At 36.1% G+C, this 19947-nt stretch overlaps 1 protein-coding gene across 1 annotated transcript; it reads left to right on the top strand.

The window, feature by feature from the left end:
- Positions 1-13997: 13997 nt before the first annotated feature.
- Positions 13998-14591, top strand: LOC132631200 (uncharacterized). The gene has a single exon (XM_060346793.1). The coding sequence runs from the start codon at positions 13998-14000 to the stop codon at positions 14589-14591; it is 594 nt and encodes a 197-aa protein (XP_060202776.1).
- Positions 14592-19947: the final 5356 nt, after the last annotated feature.

Here is a 19947-nt window from a genome sequence, read left to right as displayed (position 1 = left end):
CAAAAAATATATTAGGCCAATCACTTTTTATTCTTAATAATTTTATCATCATCGGAATTTCTACAAAGTTTTCTGGTAAGTCTCTCTGTAACTCCATTTCCATTAATATATTATTACTGTTTCCGAATGTGCAAAACTGGAATGAAGGAAAATTGTCAAGGGGCAGTTGGTCATTAAATATCACATGCGAATTAATGGTAAATGCCAGTAGCGTTTTTCTCGTAAGAAAACTGATATTTCTTGAAAATGACTTCGTAACAAATGCAAGAATATTTGGCATGATCATGATTCATGAGTCACTTGCCATGTTTGTGATCTAATATAGAGGCAAACACATACTGTAGTAGAAGACAGTAAAGACAAAAATGGAACCTAAGAAAGAAGTAATGGCAATTTTCACGATTCAAGAATTGTTCCAATTTACGTAACTTCCATGTGTGTTTTGTGCCTATCCAATCTCCATTTTCTATTCCATGCTTTTCCAAAGTATTTGTAAGTCCTGATACTACTTTCACATTCGGTCAAATATATGTATTTACGTGAGACTTCAGTGTACCCCAACATGTGTTTTTCCATGCCTGCTTACTTTCATCACTAGTTGCACTACTAAAGCTGCTTGATTGTGTTCCTTTTAATTTGCTGTTTTTTTTTTTTAGGTTATCGCTCGGTGTTCGATATTCGCTTTAAAGCTTTGATTAATCTGAATTCATGACGTATAAGGTCTATTAAAGGGAAATACACTATGCTATCAGAGACGGTGCTAGGATTCGAAGTTTGTGGGTCTGTGGTTCTAATTCTTTAAAGTTACTGGGTTCCTAATTAATAATTTGTACATATTTGACAAAAGATTTAATACAAATATATGATTTGGACAGAAGCTACTGGATTCAGCCGAACCCACACTCGAAGGACTAGCTCCGCCCTGTCTACTATATAGGTTTGTTTCAATTTCCTGGAGGCTTAGCTTGATCGATTGAAAACCTCTGATTAAGGATTTGACCATAATGTTGGAAAACTCTGATTAAAATTTCCATGGCATAGACTCACATTTTTTCCATCTTTTTCAGATGACATGGAAAGGACAAGGGCTAGATGGGGAATTGAATAGGGATGTTGACACAATATAATGTAACCTTTTTGTTCTCTCTAGTCTCTGGAATATGTTAACCTTTTTAGCTAGTTTCATGGACCGACCTTAATTGTTGCGCTAAAACCTTAGTATATTTTGGGCTTAATATAATTGTTGGTAATTGGGTAACTTACATAAATAACTATAGTTTTTAGGCTTTTAAATAACTGTAACTATTTTTTTCTTAATTACATTTTATAGCTATGTTATAGCTAGCTATTTGGGTATATTTAAGTGTATTGAATGCACAGTTTTGCGTGAATTCAGGTGTATTCAAATACAGTCAGCCAAATACATATGTATATAGATCGTCTAAACAACACATACACTCAGCCAAATACATATACCTTATATTTACACTAAAAAAAGTGACGAATACAGTCCAATACACTCAGATCTAGAAATACAAGAAATAAAATACACTCAGATCAGAGATACAAGAAAGAGAAGAAGCCATGGATTCCGGCCAGAGATCTAAAAGTTCCTCTAGAAACCGAGCAAATACACTCAGATTGAAGAATACACTCAAATATTTACACTAAAAAAATGACGAATACACTCAAGTACACTCAGATCTGGAGAAACAAGAAATAAAATACACTCAGATTTGAAATACAAGAAGAAAACAAAGCCATGAGTTCCAGCCAGAGATGTAAAGGTTCCTCTGGAAATTGAGCAAATATACTCAGATCAACGAATACACTTAGATATGGAGATACAAGCAAAAACACTAGATCTAAGTTACAAGAAATAGAAGAAGCCATGGATTCCGACCAGAGATGTAAAATTTCTTCTATAAATGGGGCAAATACACTCAGATTGACGAATACACTCAAATATGTCGTTGTCGTCTAGGTCTTCTTCGAGAAAAAGATCTCGTCTAGGTATTCTTCTTAAATGACGGCTCTTCTTCGAGAAAAACATCGCTGTCTAAGTCTTCTTCTTCAATGGTAGCGTGGTTTTTATGCTGATGTTGAGTTTTAGAATTTTGGGAGCGTATTTTCCCGTTTCTAACAGAGTAGTCGGATTCAGAAGCATATTTATTGATTGCATGTAGAAAATTTGCCCCAGATTTCACAGAACATGACTCAATTCCAATGGTAAAAGAAACAGTATCTCTAGCCGCCACCGCTGGCAAATACATCCACTCCGGCGGGGCATTAATGGTGAAAACGGAGAGAGAGGGGTGAGGGAGAAGACAAGATTGTGGGAGAAGTGAGAGGGAGAAATGAGAATATATACTGGATCTAGGAGAGGGTAAATACAATATCGCTATGAGGGGTAAATTGAATACACAATATAGTTATTACACTAGAAGAACGAAGACATTTGCCAACAAAATTTTTTGTTACTATAGTATAGTATTGACCATTGTTGCAAAAAAATAATTTTGGAAACAACATTTTTTATTGTTGCATAAATTTTTCCAATTAGCTATTATTACAACGACGAGCAACAACTTTTTTGTTGTTGCTAAAAGTACTTTTTGCAACAATAGTCAGTATGACAACAAAATTAAATTATTTGACAAAAAAAAAAAAAAAATTTAAATGTTTCATCATATGTGCCAACAATAATAAAACTAAGTTGTTTATTGAATTTTGCCAATAATATTATTTATTGCCAAAAAGTTATTATTATCTTTGTACTTTCTTGTAGTATTATGTATTTAAAATATACTCCCTTCGTTTCAATTTATGTGAATTTATTTGACTGGGCACGACATTTAAGAAAGAGTGAAGACTTTTGAAACTTGTGGTTCAAAATAAGTCTTGAATATTTGTGTGGCTGTAAATCACTTCATAAAGTGAATTTGTTTTCAAATTAGGAAAGAGGTCATTCATTTTAATACGGACTAAAAAAGAAATAGGTTCATATAAATAAATATCACATCAAATTTCTTGTTTAATGTGTAAGCAGTTTTACATTGTCTCTGCGTACACAATTATATATATCCGTACGTTTATACTTTACAGTGATTAGTATCACATCCGAAAAGACAACGTACGTAAGCAGCTTATCTAGTGGTGCGTAACTGCTACGGTAATACATTACCGTACATCAGTGCGTCTAGAATTAAAATAATGACTTTCTAGTACTTCTTTATGGTCCAACAGCAATATATAAAAAGTGTCTTAGTTTCGTTATTAATTTGTCCCAAAAAAATTAGCATAATTTAAGATTTATTTTAAACTACACATTTTAAAAATATTTTTTTATTTCTTAAACTCGCATCAAGTCAAATTAAGATAATCTTTTTGATACGAATGAAGTAGAATATATCTACTTTATAGAGTATTATAGTTTGGAAAACCAGACTGCACACGAAAGTGCAAATGCTTTGTCCTAAATTACACTTATGCATCACTGAACTGAAAGAATAGTGCTATGAGTCACTCATATGGGTCGGCTTAGAATCAATACTCCAACTGAGAAACTTCCGTCTTGAGAAAGGACACAACTTTGCTTAAGGAGAACCTCCCTAAATAGTTGTCACTCAATCCGCTCACTATATATATATATATATATATATATATATATATATATATATATATATATATATATATATATATATATATATATATATTGTGCCTCATATATACAATTGATAATAGTCATGTGAGGTTTGATCTTTTTACCTCATAAAATTAGTAGATCCCCAATTGTAAGATTTGGGTTCACTATTTGTCAGACAAATTAAAATAAAGTCTCACACAATTAATATATTATTAGTAGGGGTGTTCATAGGTCGGTTTTGGGTTAAAATCAAAATCAAACCAATTTAATCTGTTTTTAAAATTATTAAAACGAAACCAAACCAAATATAACACATATCCATCGGTTTGGTTCGGTTTGAGTCAGTTTTTCGGTTTTTAAGAAAACTAATGGTATTTCTCTCTTTCATGGTTTTTCTCCCCTACAATTGGTAGTGAATTTTTTATCCTTTTCTGACTTATAATTCGTTATTACCTTTTATTGTGGTAGCTATAGTTTTCTTGGATTATGGAGAAAATGACTTAGGATTTATAAGTTTTAATGAAGTGAATAAAGTTTATAAGAAATACAAAAAATAAATCTAGATAAATCTTATGTAGTTGTTTCTTTGAATAAATGAGTTTGAATTTATGGATTTCTTTTTTGAATGAGCTTAAGGTATAAAGTTCATTAGCCTATTAGAGATAAATAAAATTATGCTTAAAAAGTATACAAATTATTAAAAAGTATTTATAAAAATTAATTTATTGTGTATATATAATTATAAAAATTATGTATAATATATATCGGTTCGGTTCGGTTTTTTCTTCGGTTTGCTTTTAGTAAAATCAAAACCAAACTAAATATTATCAATTTTTAAAAAATTAAAATCAAAACCAACCTCAACCCAAATAAATATTGATTTATTTAATCGGTTTGATTCGATTTTTGATTTGGATAAGTTTTTAACCAAACCATTAACAACCCTTTATTAGTTTTGTGAAGCACGAAATGAAGTTTTTCTTGTTCTTGCATATTGCAGATTTTCTGTAATAATATGGCCAAAAAAGTACCCCATATAATTCATAGCTGATTAATGGCGGTGATATTATGGATGTTGATAAGTAATCCTCCACGTGAAGGTTCCTCATACGAGACCTATTATTGGTCAAAAAATACAAGTTTGATTTGTGTCTAAAATGCACATGTCCCTCCACAGAACATGACCCTACTCAAGGGAAACAAAAGAAGAAGGCACCAAAATCATCTTTATTAATTTTGCATGACGTTAATCGTACCAATAGTTGACGTACAATTGGCTTTTCGTTTTTAGTCTTGTTTGTAAAGTCCACCGGCCAACTGCAAAATTATATCGCGATCAGTAGTAACATGCAGCTGTTGATACATGTAGTTACGTAATTAAGCCAAAAAATTTCAATTAGTGTCGGCCTATTATCAAAATTGACCTTGCAAGTTGATTTGTTTTCAAGGTTATAAAAAAAGGAGGACATGCAGATCCAGTGTCATTCTCTAAGACTATTATTGAAGATTGTAAATATTGTTATGAGCCAATGAGAATTAAGCAATGGTAACGAAAAAAAAAGAACACACATCATTTAATCGTGGAAATCTTCAAGGTTAAGAAAACCCATGATTGTCACCAACTCTCATTTTCAATGAAAGATGTATTTACTACATAATTATGAAAGAAAGTCATGTATATATAGGCTGCGAAAGAACGTAAATACTATCAAAATTGGACGTCTTTTCCAAGTAGGAAACGGACCACTTTTCAGAAAATTCACCCCCGCAATCCATCAGGCCCCCAAATATAACAAACATCTACTTAAAATCAAGAAGGGCAGTTGCAAATGAAGGCCACGGATACGAAGAAGATTTGCTAATCTAGAAAGAAGCGCTAAGTGAAATGGAGTTTCTTCTTCTGGTTTGAGCAATGTAGCTTGTGAAAGATTTTAAGAAGCTTATTTAGTCTTTTTCCACGTACGAAAAAATATAACAAAATTTTGCAAAACAATGTAGGATGATGCTCCTTACTAAAGAATGTCTCAGCAATTGCATATCTTGGAACCATTCGTAAATTTCCAGTACAACTCTATTAATAATTCATTGTTCGTGGGGTGATGCAGATTTTAATTTAGGGACTCAAATATAATGCATGCTGGATTAGATTCTCCGTTCTCGTAAGATAAATCCAAGTTATTTGTGATCATCATGACATTATGTCTTATTCCCCATCGAGATCATAATAACAAGACACCCAATCTTATTTGATGCTCTGGTGAGCCAAAGAAAATAAAATTTGGAATAGACTTTAAACCTCATTTCTTGTCTGATAAGTGATAACCACCTGTATATATAGGCTTAATCAATTAATTAAACTATGTACGAGTTATATATTTCTTCAGCTTGGAAGGTTAGGGGTCACTATCGATGACGACACCCTATTGTTTATTTTCTCTACTTTAACATGGAATAGTGATGTGTATATGTTTCTGAAAGTTAGTGCTACCGCTGATTCCCAATTAAAATGATTACATAGAAATCCATGAGAGAGTGATATATTATAATATTCTTTCATTCTTTGAAGTAATCTGAAATTAAATTGTTATAAATAAAAGTTATTTCCAATTTTATTTATTTGTAGAGAAATAATAGTTTGTAACTTTGTATTATATGTGCTTGTGAATAAATATAACTGCAATTATGATTTAGTCGCACTGAGCATGAAATCAAAACAAAATTGCATGTGAATGTTTCTGGTGGGGGAGGCATGATGAGCTATCTTTCAGATAACTGTATCAAATCGTTAATAAAAGTTTCAGAACTGAAATTCCCATCCTTTCTCCTATCCTTACTCCTTAGCCTGCCCATCCCCAAAATTTAAAAGAAAAAACGTGAAATGCATTCAGTTTTCTTTGATTAATAATATTTCAACTAATTCCCACTTCTAGATCTCAAACCACATTGATGATAGGGTTTCCTTGGTGATATCCTAGTGTCAGATATTGGGCTAGCGTGGTACTAGTTGGGCTTTTTGTTAGGTCCTTCACGGTATGTTGCTGAAGAAATTGCACGGTTTGGCCTTTAAACGGGCTGGTTTTTAATTTTTGACCTTCTATATTGAACTTATGTCTAACTGGGGAATAAGTTATTTAAGCGCGCAGGATATAATTCGTGGGATATTATAATGCAAAAATATAAACCTTGAGCTGCGAAAAAAATTATTATTATGAGGAGTACAAATTAAAGACCACCACAAAACAGGGACAAAAGTGCAAATGACCCTAGAATGCTTGTAGTGGCCTTCCATTAGGCCTTCATGGAAATCCGCCCAAGAAATGTCCACAAATTGGTTGTCCCTTTTGGGGAAAATGTTTAGTAAATTACCTTTTTTATTTATTTATTTTAAATTTATGGACCTTTTAGACAATAATCAAAAAATTCTTTATGAGAAAACTAAAGATCTTATGAGAAATCGTTGGATCACTTTTTTTTTTTTTTTTTTTTGTAGACGTTAGACGGGCCGATTTACAAGAGTGCCCTTGATAGTGGATTGTTTTGAACTTTTTGATCATGCTTGTCCTATCGACAGAATTTCAAGTTTAACAACTTTTATTTATTTTTAATTCTTAAAGGTTTGCCCATGGATCAAGCAAGGATAAAAAATTTAAGACCGTCAATTTCCATGGTCATTGGGTGTAATTTCCTGTATTAGACGACAGTCTAATGTTTTGACAGTCACGAGGGATATATTTGTACAAAATTTAAATGGCAGTCTAAAATTGACACCTTTGTATAAATCATCCGGAAATGTCAACATATGTCCTTTTTTAAGTCACTTTTTATATTTTCTCTATTTATTTTTTTTTGTTTGCAAATATAGATCCCAGGTAAACAACTGCTTCCATCTCCATGCTAATCTTCTTCCTCCTCTACTATTAACCCAAATATATACTGTTGCAGAGAACTCAAATCGACCATTGAATAATAAAACTATGAGTCGTAGCAATTTGACATACATATTCCTTTGTTGTAACGAGAAACTGTACTACGAACATTAGATGATCACAGAGAACGTATTCTTTCAAAATGTGTAATTAATTAGTTTGTAAGCAAAAAATTTCTTCCTATCATTTTAAAGTGAGCTTATAAATGATGGAGCTCATTGAGTGGAGAAGTAACTTACTTACTACTAAATAGAGACAATCAGAGCTTCAATGTTTTTTTTTTTTTTTTTTTTTTTTTTTGTGGTTAAAAGTTAAATTTCATACAACCAAAATATGAACTTTACAAAGCTGCTAACTCTATTGGACTCAAAGTTAGCTCTCACCTATCTATATATGTTCCTGGACAGTTACATTAAAACAGTTGCACTTATACAATAATACTAGAAAGGATAGGCAACCAGTTTCTCCAAATGACTCTTCCACTTGCCATGATTTTGTCCTTTAATATGCAGTTGAACAACGATGTCTTTCAATCTCTTCAGGCTGCTAGATTGTTTGTTGGAGAATCTTTTTCCATTCCTTTCAGCCCATATGTGATATACCACAACAGCAAAACAGAATCCCATTATGAAAGCTCTTGGTCGACTATGACTAGTTCCTGATTCCAATCCTCTATTGATCTCTGAACTCCAGGCCAGGTTAGCATAGCAGCCCACCTATGTTGAGAATATGGACAAGCAAAAAATAGATGATCAAAAGTTTCCTCCAGCAGGGCATCACACAGTACACATTCAGTTTGTATTGTGATGCCCCACTTAATTACTCTATCAATAGTTGACAATTTTCTTTGCAGTGCCATCCACAAAATGAAGCGGTGCCTTGGAATTATGCCTTTAAACAGTACCAGCTTGCCCCAGTCAACTTTTTGGTATTGAGGCACCATTGAACAATAGCCTTTATTTATATTGTCTTGGTTGTTAACAGTCATAGTTTGCAACCCCGAGTGTAAATCATTTACTTTTGGTATCCGACTTCTTCCATCAAAAACTTTTCTTACTAGCCAACAGGCCTGCTTAGGAGTGGCCATGGTACTAAGGTCATTTGCTTTTATGTAGAAGGTATGAATCCAAACCACCTAGACTTTATCCTTCTTTTGTTCCACAGCCCAGAGTACCTTACAAATTGCATCCTTATTCCATGTTAAAATATCAAGTACATTCAATCCCCCTGCCGTCTTTGGTTTGCAAATTTTCTCCCATGCTACAAAAGCTTTTCTAGAGAGGTTGTTACTGCCTGTCCATAGGAATGTTCTACACACAGTGGTGACCATGGAAATGATCTTCTTAGGCAAAAGGAAGATTTGTGACCAGTATGTTTGCATCTCAAAGAGGACACTCTTTACCAACTGCAGCCTGCCACTGTAGGAAAGGAGTTTTGAGGACCAGCATTTGACTCTTGAGATCATCCTTTCAACTAGGGGTAGACACTGATGGACTGATAGTTTCTTACTGGAGGGAGGCACTCCCAAATATTTAAAAGGCAGTTCACCTAGACTGAGATGTAAATCAAACATCTGTTCTTTGAAATCATTCTCCACTCGAACAATATAAAGAGAAATCTTCTCCATATTGGCCCGCAACCCTGATACTTCTGAGAAATGCTGAAAAGTGTTGAACAAAAGTTGCATCAGCCCTGCTGCTCATTAACAAGTCATCCGCAAAACATATGTGAATAATTCCCAGTTTAGCACACCTAGGATGATAGTGGAATTGTGGATTCTTCCTTAGTTGCTGTAGAGTTCTATGTAGGTATTCCATGGCTAACACTATGTCCCCTTGTCTCAAGAGCTTTAGTGTTTACGAAATACATGGACAGGAGTAGCCTAGAGGCGGACCTATCCTATTAGAAGGGGGTCACGTGCCACCGTAAACCTCGGGAAAAGCTTTGTATATATATGTATATATACGTTGAAAAGAGTATATATATTTAAAAGGTTCCCCAAGATATATCTACCAGATTGGTACAATTGATCACTGTACCCTTACGCTTGAGCACGATCTGAGATCGAACATGTGTTGCCTCATATTTTTGTGGAGCTTGACGTCCTCTTTACAATTACAATAAGCCCAATACTTTTCTTTAAAATCTTATGTCCCCACACCTCTTCTGATTAAATCCTCTCGACAAAAAGCCCTAAAAGCAAATTTTCTCCCCACGTTAACATAAGAGAATTAGAAATCATTTCCCCATTCTAAACCCTTCTTCTCTCTTCCATTCTTTCAATCTCACAAATCAGGAATTCATTTTACATTCAAAACCCATTGTCTATAATTTTTCTACGATCGAATTCTAGCCAATAATCGGACTTCTCTAACAGTAAAATTCTTTCCCATTTTTATTTTTAATGATTGATATGGATTTTTATAATGTATTACAACAATAAATTATTTATTATATAACTATGTAATAGTATTATTACTGGGGATTGAGGAAGACATAACTTTATTAAGTTTGACTTAATAATAATTATTTTATTACTAAGCCCTAAAATCTTATCGCATTTTTGAATTTAGGATTTTTTTAATTAACATAGTGTCAAGTATTCATAATTATATAAAAAGTTCAATTAAGGTCATTAAAAATTAGCTTTTTTTTTATTTTTCAAATAGATTTAGGAGAAACTTATTGGTCATTTATCCTCTCTTTAACTATACATTGATGAAAATGAGCCTATATTTTGTCAGTATTTTCATATCACAATTCATAAGGTAATATTAGAGTATTTTCAATTTCGTTGAACTAAACACCTCTTTATTTATAGGTCACAGGTTCGAGCCGGGAAACAGCTACTAATGCTTGCATTAGGGTAGGCTGTCTACATCACACCCTTTAGGGTGGGTGGGGCCATTCCCCCACCCTGCTAACACGGGATGCTTTGTGCACCGAGCTTCCCTAAACACCAGTTGATCTCAAAATTATCTTTTCGTGAACTGGTAAGTAGTCTTTCTATTGGTCATTGGTGCCGCCTCTGGAGTAGCCTACAGCGCTACAAAAATGGCAGGATCTTCCCTTTGGCAGAATTTGTGAATAATCTAAAATTTTAATAAAATAAGTTGAATGAACAAAGTATCAAATTGTGGCCGTGGAGTTAAACTTGTGAATAATTTAATAATACGGGTTAAATTTGCCCATTCGACAAAAACATAACCAATTTAATAGTACGAAATTTTGACTATCCTACAAAACTCGTAAACAATTGAATAAACATATTTTTTTTAATTGTGTACCGCAAAGATTATTTTTCTAAAACTTCCTGGACTGGGTAAAAGCAACATTACTTAGCCGGGCCCTCGTGGGGACATTAGTAACGATAACTCAGAGGTGGTGCCAATTGTCGCGTAAAGTACAGTAAATTCCAATAATATTTAAATCACTCTTTTGAGGGTTAAAATATGGTAAATAGACTCCAGTAAGATAAAAGAAGTAAACTATACTAATTTTGTCACTTATAAAGAGTGCTATAATCTTAATTTTGAGGGTCATTTTTCACCTTCTTGAAAATTTCGAAGAAAAGCTAAGTTGATTTTTCATAAGGTCACTCAACTATCGTCATTGTAACACAAAAGTCACTTAATTTTGTTTTGTAACTGGAAAGTCACTCAACTTTTATTTTTGTAACACAAAAGTCATTCAATTCATTTTAGTCAACTTTTGCTGACGTAACATATTTTTATAAGTTAAATCCTTATTTAATATAAACTCACCCATTTTTACCATTTAGTGATCCGCCCCACTATCAAAATTTTTATAACAAAACACTAAGGACTGAAATTTTACTAGTAATATTTTATTGGTAAAGTGGCTGGATTCTCCTTCCTACTCAGGCCTTAAAATTTTGCCTCAAGTTCTTCTAGTTATTTTCAAGTAGTAACAGTTCTTCAAGGAAATTTATACATTCTATTCACTAATATTATTGTCAGGCTCAAGAAAAGCTTTTTTAACAGCAGTGATATTATTGTCAAGCTCTCTTCTCGTTCCGCTCTCCCTATCGGGATAACACCGATTTGATGTGATAGACGTTGTATCTCGACTTGGGCCTACCTAATTCAAATGTCCCTAAAATAAGGGACTGGTTGATCGGAAAACTTAAACTGCTTGGAAAAAAATGAAAAACCCAATCACAAAACTGAATTTCCAAGCATAAAAATGAGAAAAAAATCCACTTTCGCAAAAAAAAAAAAAAAAAAAAAAAAAAAAAGGTAGAAATAAGAATACTTTTGCTGTGCTTGAATTGGTATAGCCGTGCCTCTTTGACTTAGCTCATTCTGGTAGTTGACTTCAACGTTTCATTTAAGTTAAAGAGATAATTATATGATCAAGATGGAATTAGAAAAGAAATCTAACTGCAATAAAATTCAGTTTCATCACATGAGTTACGACAAAAAATCTTGATCGCTAACCCTATACAAAATAAGTAGTAAATATGGATATGAGGCCTTCCCTCCAACGTAATTTAATTAAATAGTCCATTTGTCAGAGCTACTGTACATTTCGTGCAGGACATCTTTCTAAATTCAAAGATTATTAATTTCAATCACATACCAAAAGTCCTACCGAAATTGGTAGAGTTTCCTACAGAAACTGGTAGAGTTTATAGTTGCATTGTAAATCTGGTTTCCACCATTGGAGGATTCCATGAGCTCTCTTCAAATCTGGAGAATGGCTCAAATTAATAGTAAAAAACGCAGAAGGAAGTAAATGCGATGGTTCCGATTGATCTTTTCCTCTTGCATTCGCAATTATACTTCTTATTGAATTCTGTGTCGCAATTCGTCCTGTTTCCCCTGCCCCTATCGCAACCATCTTTCCCTATGCTCGAAATATCCAACGTATTCCGCGCAAATAGGATCTGATGGATTTAAAAATAAGTAAGGAACCCACGCATATAACAACGTAAACGGGTCATGACTTTGTTGAGACTTTGGCCTGTTATTATTGACATCAATAGACAGTCCCGCAATGAGCATACTATGAGCAAAGCGGATTCCATGCTTCAGTTTCTCGTTTTTCATGAATTTCTCTATTGGAAGGGATGTGAATGGTGGGTTGAAAAGATATGTTTCGAGATGAATTCTCATTTTAACCATATATATCCCTTCCAATTAGTAGTGCAATTGAAGAACCCAAGGAATGCCCTGCTAGCCAAATATCTGAGACCCCGTGATTCTGAACGATGTTTTGTACAACTTGCGAGCCAATGTGGAAACGGGAGCTATTGTAAAGATTGTTGCAAATGAGTTCGAGATCCAATTTGAAGTCCAGTGATCTGTTACCTTTTTTGGCGATTGTGCCTCGAAACGCAATCACATACTTTGGTCGATTCTGATTCTGATTTTGAATGTTGTCCATTGTTTTGTAGTGGAAATGGGAGTTTGGATATTTGTATTCATAAATGGCGCGGAAGTAAGATTGGTCTTCAGTGTCCACCAAGACTTGGATGAAACGAAAATGAAAGAATTCCCACCAGGGTGGAGCAAGAGCATTAGGAAATTGGCGATTTTGCTAACGGTCATGTTCAAGAATGTACACACTCTATACTAAGCTCGATGCTACACACCTCCTATGATCTGTATTTCTCCTATGGAACATGAAAACTTGATTCAATAGTTCGAAGTCAATTATGTAAATCTAAATAACTTGTTATATACTTGACTAGACAATTAAATAATTGTGCTAAGAAAATAGACCTTGGATCTATCTCAACTCTAAAAGCTAACTCATGTGGCGATGCGAGTATTACTCAAAATCAAGTAAAAAGACAATAGTCCACTCAACTAATAGAGAATACTATAGCTTCAATTGCATGCCCAAACCTTGACAAGTAGAGCCTAAATAGCATAACATAGTGGCCGAAAACCATTCTAATGAAATGGATTGAGCTAATGTAATTCAAAACTTGGTTCACGAGGTCAGCGGCCGGGGGAGGCAGAATTTCTACTAAGGGGGTTCCAAAAAAAAAAAAGTAAACACACAAAGAAGCAAAGGGGGTTCAACATCTACTATATATATATATATATATATATATATATATATAATAATTTTAACCACATATATATAGTGTAATTTTTTTTCGAAGGGGGTTTGGATGAGCCCCTAGGCCTAACCTAGCTCCACCCCTGCATGAGGTGACAATTTTCTAAGATTATATAAGGAAAAACAACTCAATCTCTCATCCAACACATGGGATACTGTTAGATTATGTAATTATTTAGTCAAATATATTTTGTAATCTTCTATTTTAGGATAGCATATGTTAGAATTATTTAGTCAAATTAGTTCCTAATTTGTAGCCTACAATTAGGTTGTAAATCATGTATATCAACCCATTCAAGGGAACAGAATAATCAAGGAAAACATTCTCTTACATGGTATCAAACTTAGTCATTGACCACATCCTACCTCCTGCGTCCCCCACCGTGCCACCACCGGCAACTACAGCCAAAAAACTTGCTGCTAAGGTCCTATGGGAACGGCTGGATGACATTGTTCGGCAATGGATATATGGTACGCTATCGAATGATCTTCTCAATACGATCATTCATCAAGAGGACACTGTAGCCGAATCTTGGGACCGTCTTGTTCATCTCTTTCAGGACAACAAATCGGCTAGGGCTCTTGCTCTTGATGCAAAATTCACCAACACAAAATTGGTGGATTTTCCGAATGTGAAAGCATATTGTACCAGGCTGAAAGTTCTTGCAGACAATCTCACCAACGTCGGTCACAAAGTTTTCGACGAACGACTTGTGCTTCGTCTTCTGCGAGGATTGTCGGAGGAATATAAAACTTTTCGCACGACGGTGCAGCACCGTACTCCTCTCCCATCTTTTGACGTTGTCCGGTCGATGATTGAGCTTGAGGAGGATAGCCATGCCGAGGATGCCATTCACGACTCCTACTCGAATGCTGCTCTTGTTTCCCACAATGTTACTCCTCAGAATTTCTCAGGAAATGGATAGCCCACTAACTCTGCAAATAATTTCAACAATCGTGGAAAGAAAAATAACCGCGGTCGCAGCGGCGGCAACCGCAACAATCGCGGTGGCAGCGGCAATGGACAAAGCAGCGGCGGGGGCAGCCGCACCAATGCACAGGCATACCAGCCCGTCACGGCACAGCAGCAGGGACCCGCTGCCCCGTCGTGGTATTTTCCACCATGGGCAGCGTGGGGGAAACAACCGTGGCCCACTCCACCGTGCCCATACCCCACGGCTGGGTGGCAGCAGCCCCGCGGCTGGCAGCAGTCGCGTCCAGCTCCTTCGCAGCAGGGAGTTCTTGGTCCTCGTCCTCCACAGTCGTTCTACTCGTCAGCCTTGTCATCACATGGTGGGTATGCGCCCACAGATATTGATCAAGATATGCACACAATGTCGTTGAATCCGCCTGATGACAAGAATTGGTACATGGACACCGGAGCCACATCTCATATGACCAACTCCCAAGGTACTCTCTCGTCTTATTATTATCAATTGAGCAAAAATAATGGCATTGTTGTTGGTAATGGTAACATGATTCCAATTCGTGGTTATGGTCATACATCCCTTCAACAGAATCCCTCTTTAAAACTGAAAAATGTCCTACATGCACCTAAACTCATCAAAAACCTTATTTTCGTTCGTAAATTTACTATCGATAATATGGTTTCTGTTGAATTTGATCCTTTTGGTTTTTATGTGAAGGATTTATGGACGGGGAGCAAACTCATGAGATGTGAGAGTTCGGGTGATCTTTATCCATTCTTCAAAAAATTTCGAGTCATCTCGTCTTCCGCACCATCTGCTTTTAGTGTCATCTCTCCTCATATATGGCACTCCCGTTTAGGTCATCCAGGGGATGTTATTCTTAGTTCTTTACATAGTAGTAATTTGATTCAATGTAATAAGGCTCGAAACAATGTTTGTCATTCTTGCCCTCTGGGGAAATTAATTAAATTGCCTTTTTATGACTCTCTTTCAATTACTACTATGCCCTTTGACATTGTTCACAATGATTTATGGACTTCACCTATTCTTAGCTCTTCATGTCACAGATATTATGTTTTATTTCTTTGAACTTTTCCCATCAAAACAAAGTCCCAAGTTTATAATTGCTTCTTGTCTTTCGGGACTTTCATTCGCACTCAGTTTGAAAAAGAAATCAAAACCTTTCAATGTGACAAAGGGTGTGAATTTGACAATGGTCCTTTTCATAAGTTTAGTGAACAAAACGGGATGCTTTTCCGCTTTTCTTGTCCCCACACTTCCCCCCAAAATGGTAAGGCGGAACGGAAAATTAAATCCATCAATAATATTATTCGTACACTCCTTGCCCATGCATCTATGCCCCCCTCCTATTGGCATCACGCCTTGGCCATGGCAACGAACCTCCACAATATTCTCCCTTCAAAACTCTTAGCATATAAGACACCCACTCATATTCTTTATCAAAAGAATCCATCCTACTCTCATCTCCGAGTCTTTGGCTGTCTATGTTTTCCTCTCTTTCCCTCCACACAAATTCATAAGTTGCAGTCTAGGTCCACTCTGTGTGTCTTCCTAGGATATCCTTCCAATCATCGGGGGTACAAATGCTATGACTTAGCAAGCCGAAATATAATCATAGCCCGGCATGTGTGGTTTGATGAAAATTCCTTTCCATTTTCAAAAATAAATACTCCATCTCCTACCTCATATGAATTTTTGGATGATGATAATTCCCCATTGAGAATCCAATTGTTGCATGATCGGGCCACTGCTCCGCCAATGCAGCCCCCTCCCTCTCGTGCAACCCACCACCCGACCCCCCCCCCCCCACCTCCTCTCCGTCATCGTCGACTGCCCAGCAGTCCACCTCCACTGCCCCAGCTGCCCGCCAGCCCCTTCAGCCTACTGCCACGGCCCCCACGGCAGTCCCCCTGCTGCCGACCCCTCCCTCTCTCACGCTGCCCCACCACGGCAGCAGCACTCTCCCTGCCAGCCTCCCACCCGTCCATCACATGACTACACGTAGTCAACATGGGATTTTTAAGCCGAACTTGAAATACCATAATCGAGCCTTAAGTGTCACCAACAATTCCATCTCACCCATTCCTCAAAATCCAGTTGGTGCACTTAATGACCCGAATTGGAAAAATGCTATGCAAGATGAATATAATGCTCTTATTGATAGTAAGACTTGGGAGTTGGTCCCTCGTTCTCCAAATGCTAATATTATTCGGTCTTTATGGATTTTTTGGCATAAAAAGAAATCTGATGGTTCTTTTGAGAGGCATAAAGCCCGTCTTGTAGGTGATGGCAGGTCTCAACGGGAAGGTGTTGATTGTGACGAGACTTTCAGTCCGGTGGTCAAGCCGGCAACTATCCGTGTGGTTCTTACTATTGCTTTATCTCACTCTTGGCCCATTCACCAGCTTGATGTAAAGAATGCTTTCTTACATGACAATTTGAATGAGACCGTCTATATGTATCAGCCTCTGGGATTCCGGGATCCAGCTCGTCCTGATCATGTCTGTCTCTTGCGTAAGTCTCTTTATGGTTTGAAACAGGCACCACGGGCTTGGTATCAGCGTTTTGCTGAATATGTGGCAACCATTGGTTTATCGCATAGTACATCTGACAACTCTCTCTTCACTTATTGTCGTGGAAAAGATATTGCTTACATTTTGTTATATGTGGATGATATTATTCTAACTGCATCTTCAGACTCTCTCAGACTCGGTATTATGTCCAAGTTAGCTACGGAATTTGCAATGAAAGACTTCGGTCCGTTGAGCTATTTTTTGGGAATTGCTGTCTCCCGAGATAAAATTAGTCTCTTTATGTCTCAGAGTTCTTATGCAGAGGATATTCTTGACAGGGCAGGCATGTCACAGTGTAAGCCTTGTCCCACTCCTGTTGACATAAAAGGCAAACTCAGCGCTTCTTCAAGTGCCCCGTATGAGGATCCTACGAAGTATCGTCGTCTGGCAGGTGCTTTGCAATACTTGACATTCACTCGGCCTGACATATCATACGTCGTCCAACAGGTTTGCTTGTTTATGCATGACCCCAAATTCCAGCATATGGAAGCATTAAAACGCATTTTGCGTTACATTCAAGGTACGATTGACTTTGGCACACATTTATACAAGTCCTCTCTCCAGTCACTACTATCATATACAGATGCTGATTGGGGAGGATGTCCAGACACTCGACGCTCCACATCGGGTTATTGTGTCTATCTTGGGGATAACTTGATTTCTTGGTCTTCCAAGCGCCAACCTACTCTATCTAAGTCAAGTGCTGAAGCAGAATACCGAGGGGTTGCTAATGTTGTCTCTAAGTCTTGTTGGATTCATAATCTGTTGCTTGAACTCAATTGTCCTATTCGTAAATCAACTTTGGTCTATTGTGATAATGTGAGTGCCATTTACTTGTCTGGAAATCCGATACAACATCAACGTACTAAGCATATTGAAATGGACATTCACTTTGTTCGTGAAAAGGTTAGACTAGGCGAAGTTCGTGTCATACATGTTCCGTCCCGTTATCAGATTGCTGACATCTTCACCAAAGGTCTTCCACGCGTACTATTTGATGATTTTCGGGACAGTCTAACCGTTCGTAAACCTCCCGCTTCGACTGCGCGGGGTGTGTTAGATTATGTAATTATTTAGTCAAATATATTTTGTAATCTTCTAATTTAGGATAGCATATGTTAGAATTATTTAGTCAAATTAGTTCCTAATTTTTAGCCTACAATTAGGTTGTAAATCATGTATATCAACCCATTCAAGGGAATAGAATAATCAAGGAAAACATTCTCTTACAGATACTATGACATTTTGTTCGATATTTAGGCCACGTCTAAAGCGACACACAAGTCAAATCCACCCTTTAGAAGTTACAAAGAAAGAGTTCATAGATCTCTCTAAATGCAAAGGAATTAATTGTAGTTTTTTTTTTCCCTAAAGAATCTCAGACTAACATCTCTAACCATCTCCAAGCTACTAGTTCTTAAACAACTTATCAATGCCCACAAATGAAGATTGAAAGACAAATGAGCTGCTCTTCACTTGGAAATGAGTTTACCAATCAATAGCAGTGAGGTATAGTGGTCCAGATAGGCTGAATATCTCCGAAGGCCATCATCAAATTTGTTTTCTCCTTACTAGAACTGTGTCATAAACTGAAAGAAAAAGAAAAAGCGCGTAAAATGTACTTTTCAGAGACTTTAACAAAAAATAAATTTCATGAAATGTGTATGTTTAGTACTAAAAACATACGCATTGATCTTATTGACTCCATAAATATAATTCTGTATTGTACCGCATTGTGATTTCATTTATTATACTATCTTAGCTCAGTTGTACTTCAAGTTAGTTGTACTTCCTCCAGTTAGTTAGTTAGTTAATGATCATTAGTTAGTTTGTACTTAGCTAGCACTTAACTATCAATTAGTTGGCATTGCTGTTAGTGATGCACTCACGTGTATATATTACTTCTCACATAGAAATGGAATCATTCTTCTGATTTCCCAAATACAGTTTCCTTCTCTCTTTTTTCTTTCCTTTCACTTCAATGGCTTCCCTTCCTCCATTAATGAGTTGTGTCGAAGCTTTCGCCTACATTGTCTTGTTGTGTTCCATTACTGATCTCATTATGGTATCAGAGCATTGGAAATTGCTCGGATTTCAATCTCATGGATTGATCTATGAGTTTTGAGTTCTTCACTGATTTTTCAAAATTTTCGATTTCGAATATTTTCGATTAGTTTTCGCCCTAAATGACCTCAAATGACTTCTGTTAAGCTCAAATTCATTGTCTCTTCTCATTAATCTTTCAATCAATACATCAATTCCATTAATTTTGCACTAATATGATGATTGACGAAGAACGCAAAGTAATTCCAAATGAGAATGATCAAAATACGTCTGCTGTTGACTCTACTAGTCCCTTTTACATGCATCCTTCGGATAATCCTGGTGTGATGCTCATACATGTTCCTTTTAGTGGAGTAGGTTGTCGATCTTGGAGACGTAGTGTTCTACGTGCTCTCTCAGTTAAAAATAAACTAGGTTTCATTAATGGTGAATGTGTGAAACCAGATGTAGACTCTCCTAAGTATAGACAATGGGAACGATGTGATGATATAGTCACTTCGTGGATTTTGAACTCTTTGACAAAGGAAATTGCCGATAGTGTTGAGTATGCTAATGATGCTACTGAATTGTGGAGAGAATTGGAGGATCGGTATGATCAGACTAATGGTGTTAAACTCTATCAAATTCAAAAAGAGATTAATGATTTGTCACAAGGAATACTTGATATCACCGGTTACTAAAGTAAAATGAAAAAA

Source organism: Lycium barbarum, chromosome 3 (genome assembly GCF_019175385.1).
Source record: "Lycium barbarum isolate Lr01 chromosome 3, ASM1917538v2, whole genome shotgun sequence".
NCBI classification, from domain to species: domain Eukaryota; kingdom Viridiplantae; phylum Streptophyta; class Magnoliopsida; order Solanales; family Solanaceae; genus Lycium; species Lycium barbarum.
Note: the sequence above shows the minus strand (reverse complement) of the source record. Positions and strands in the feature narration are given on the sequence as shown.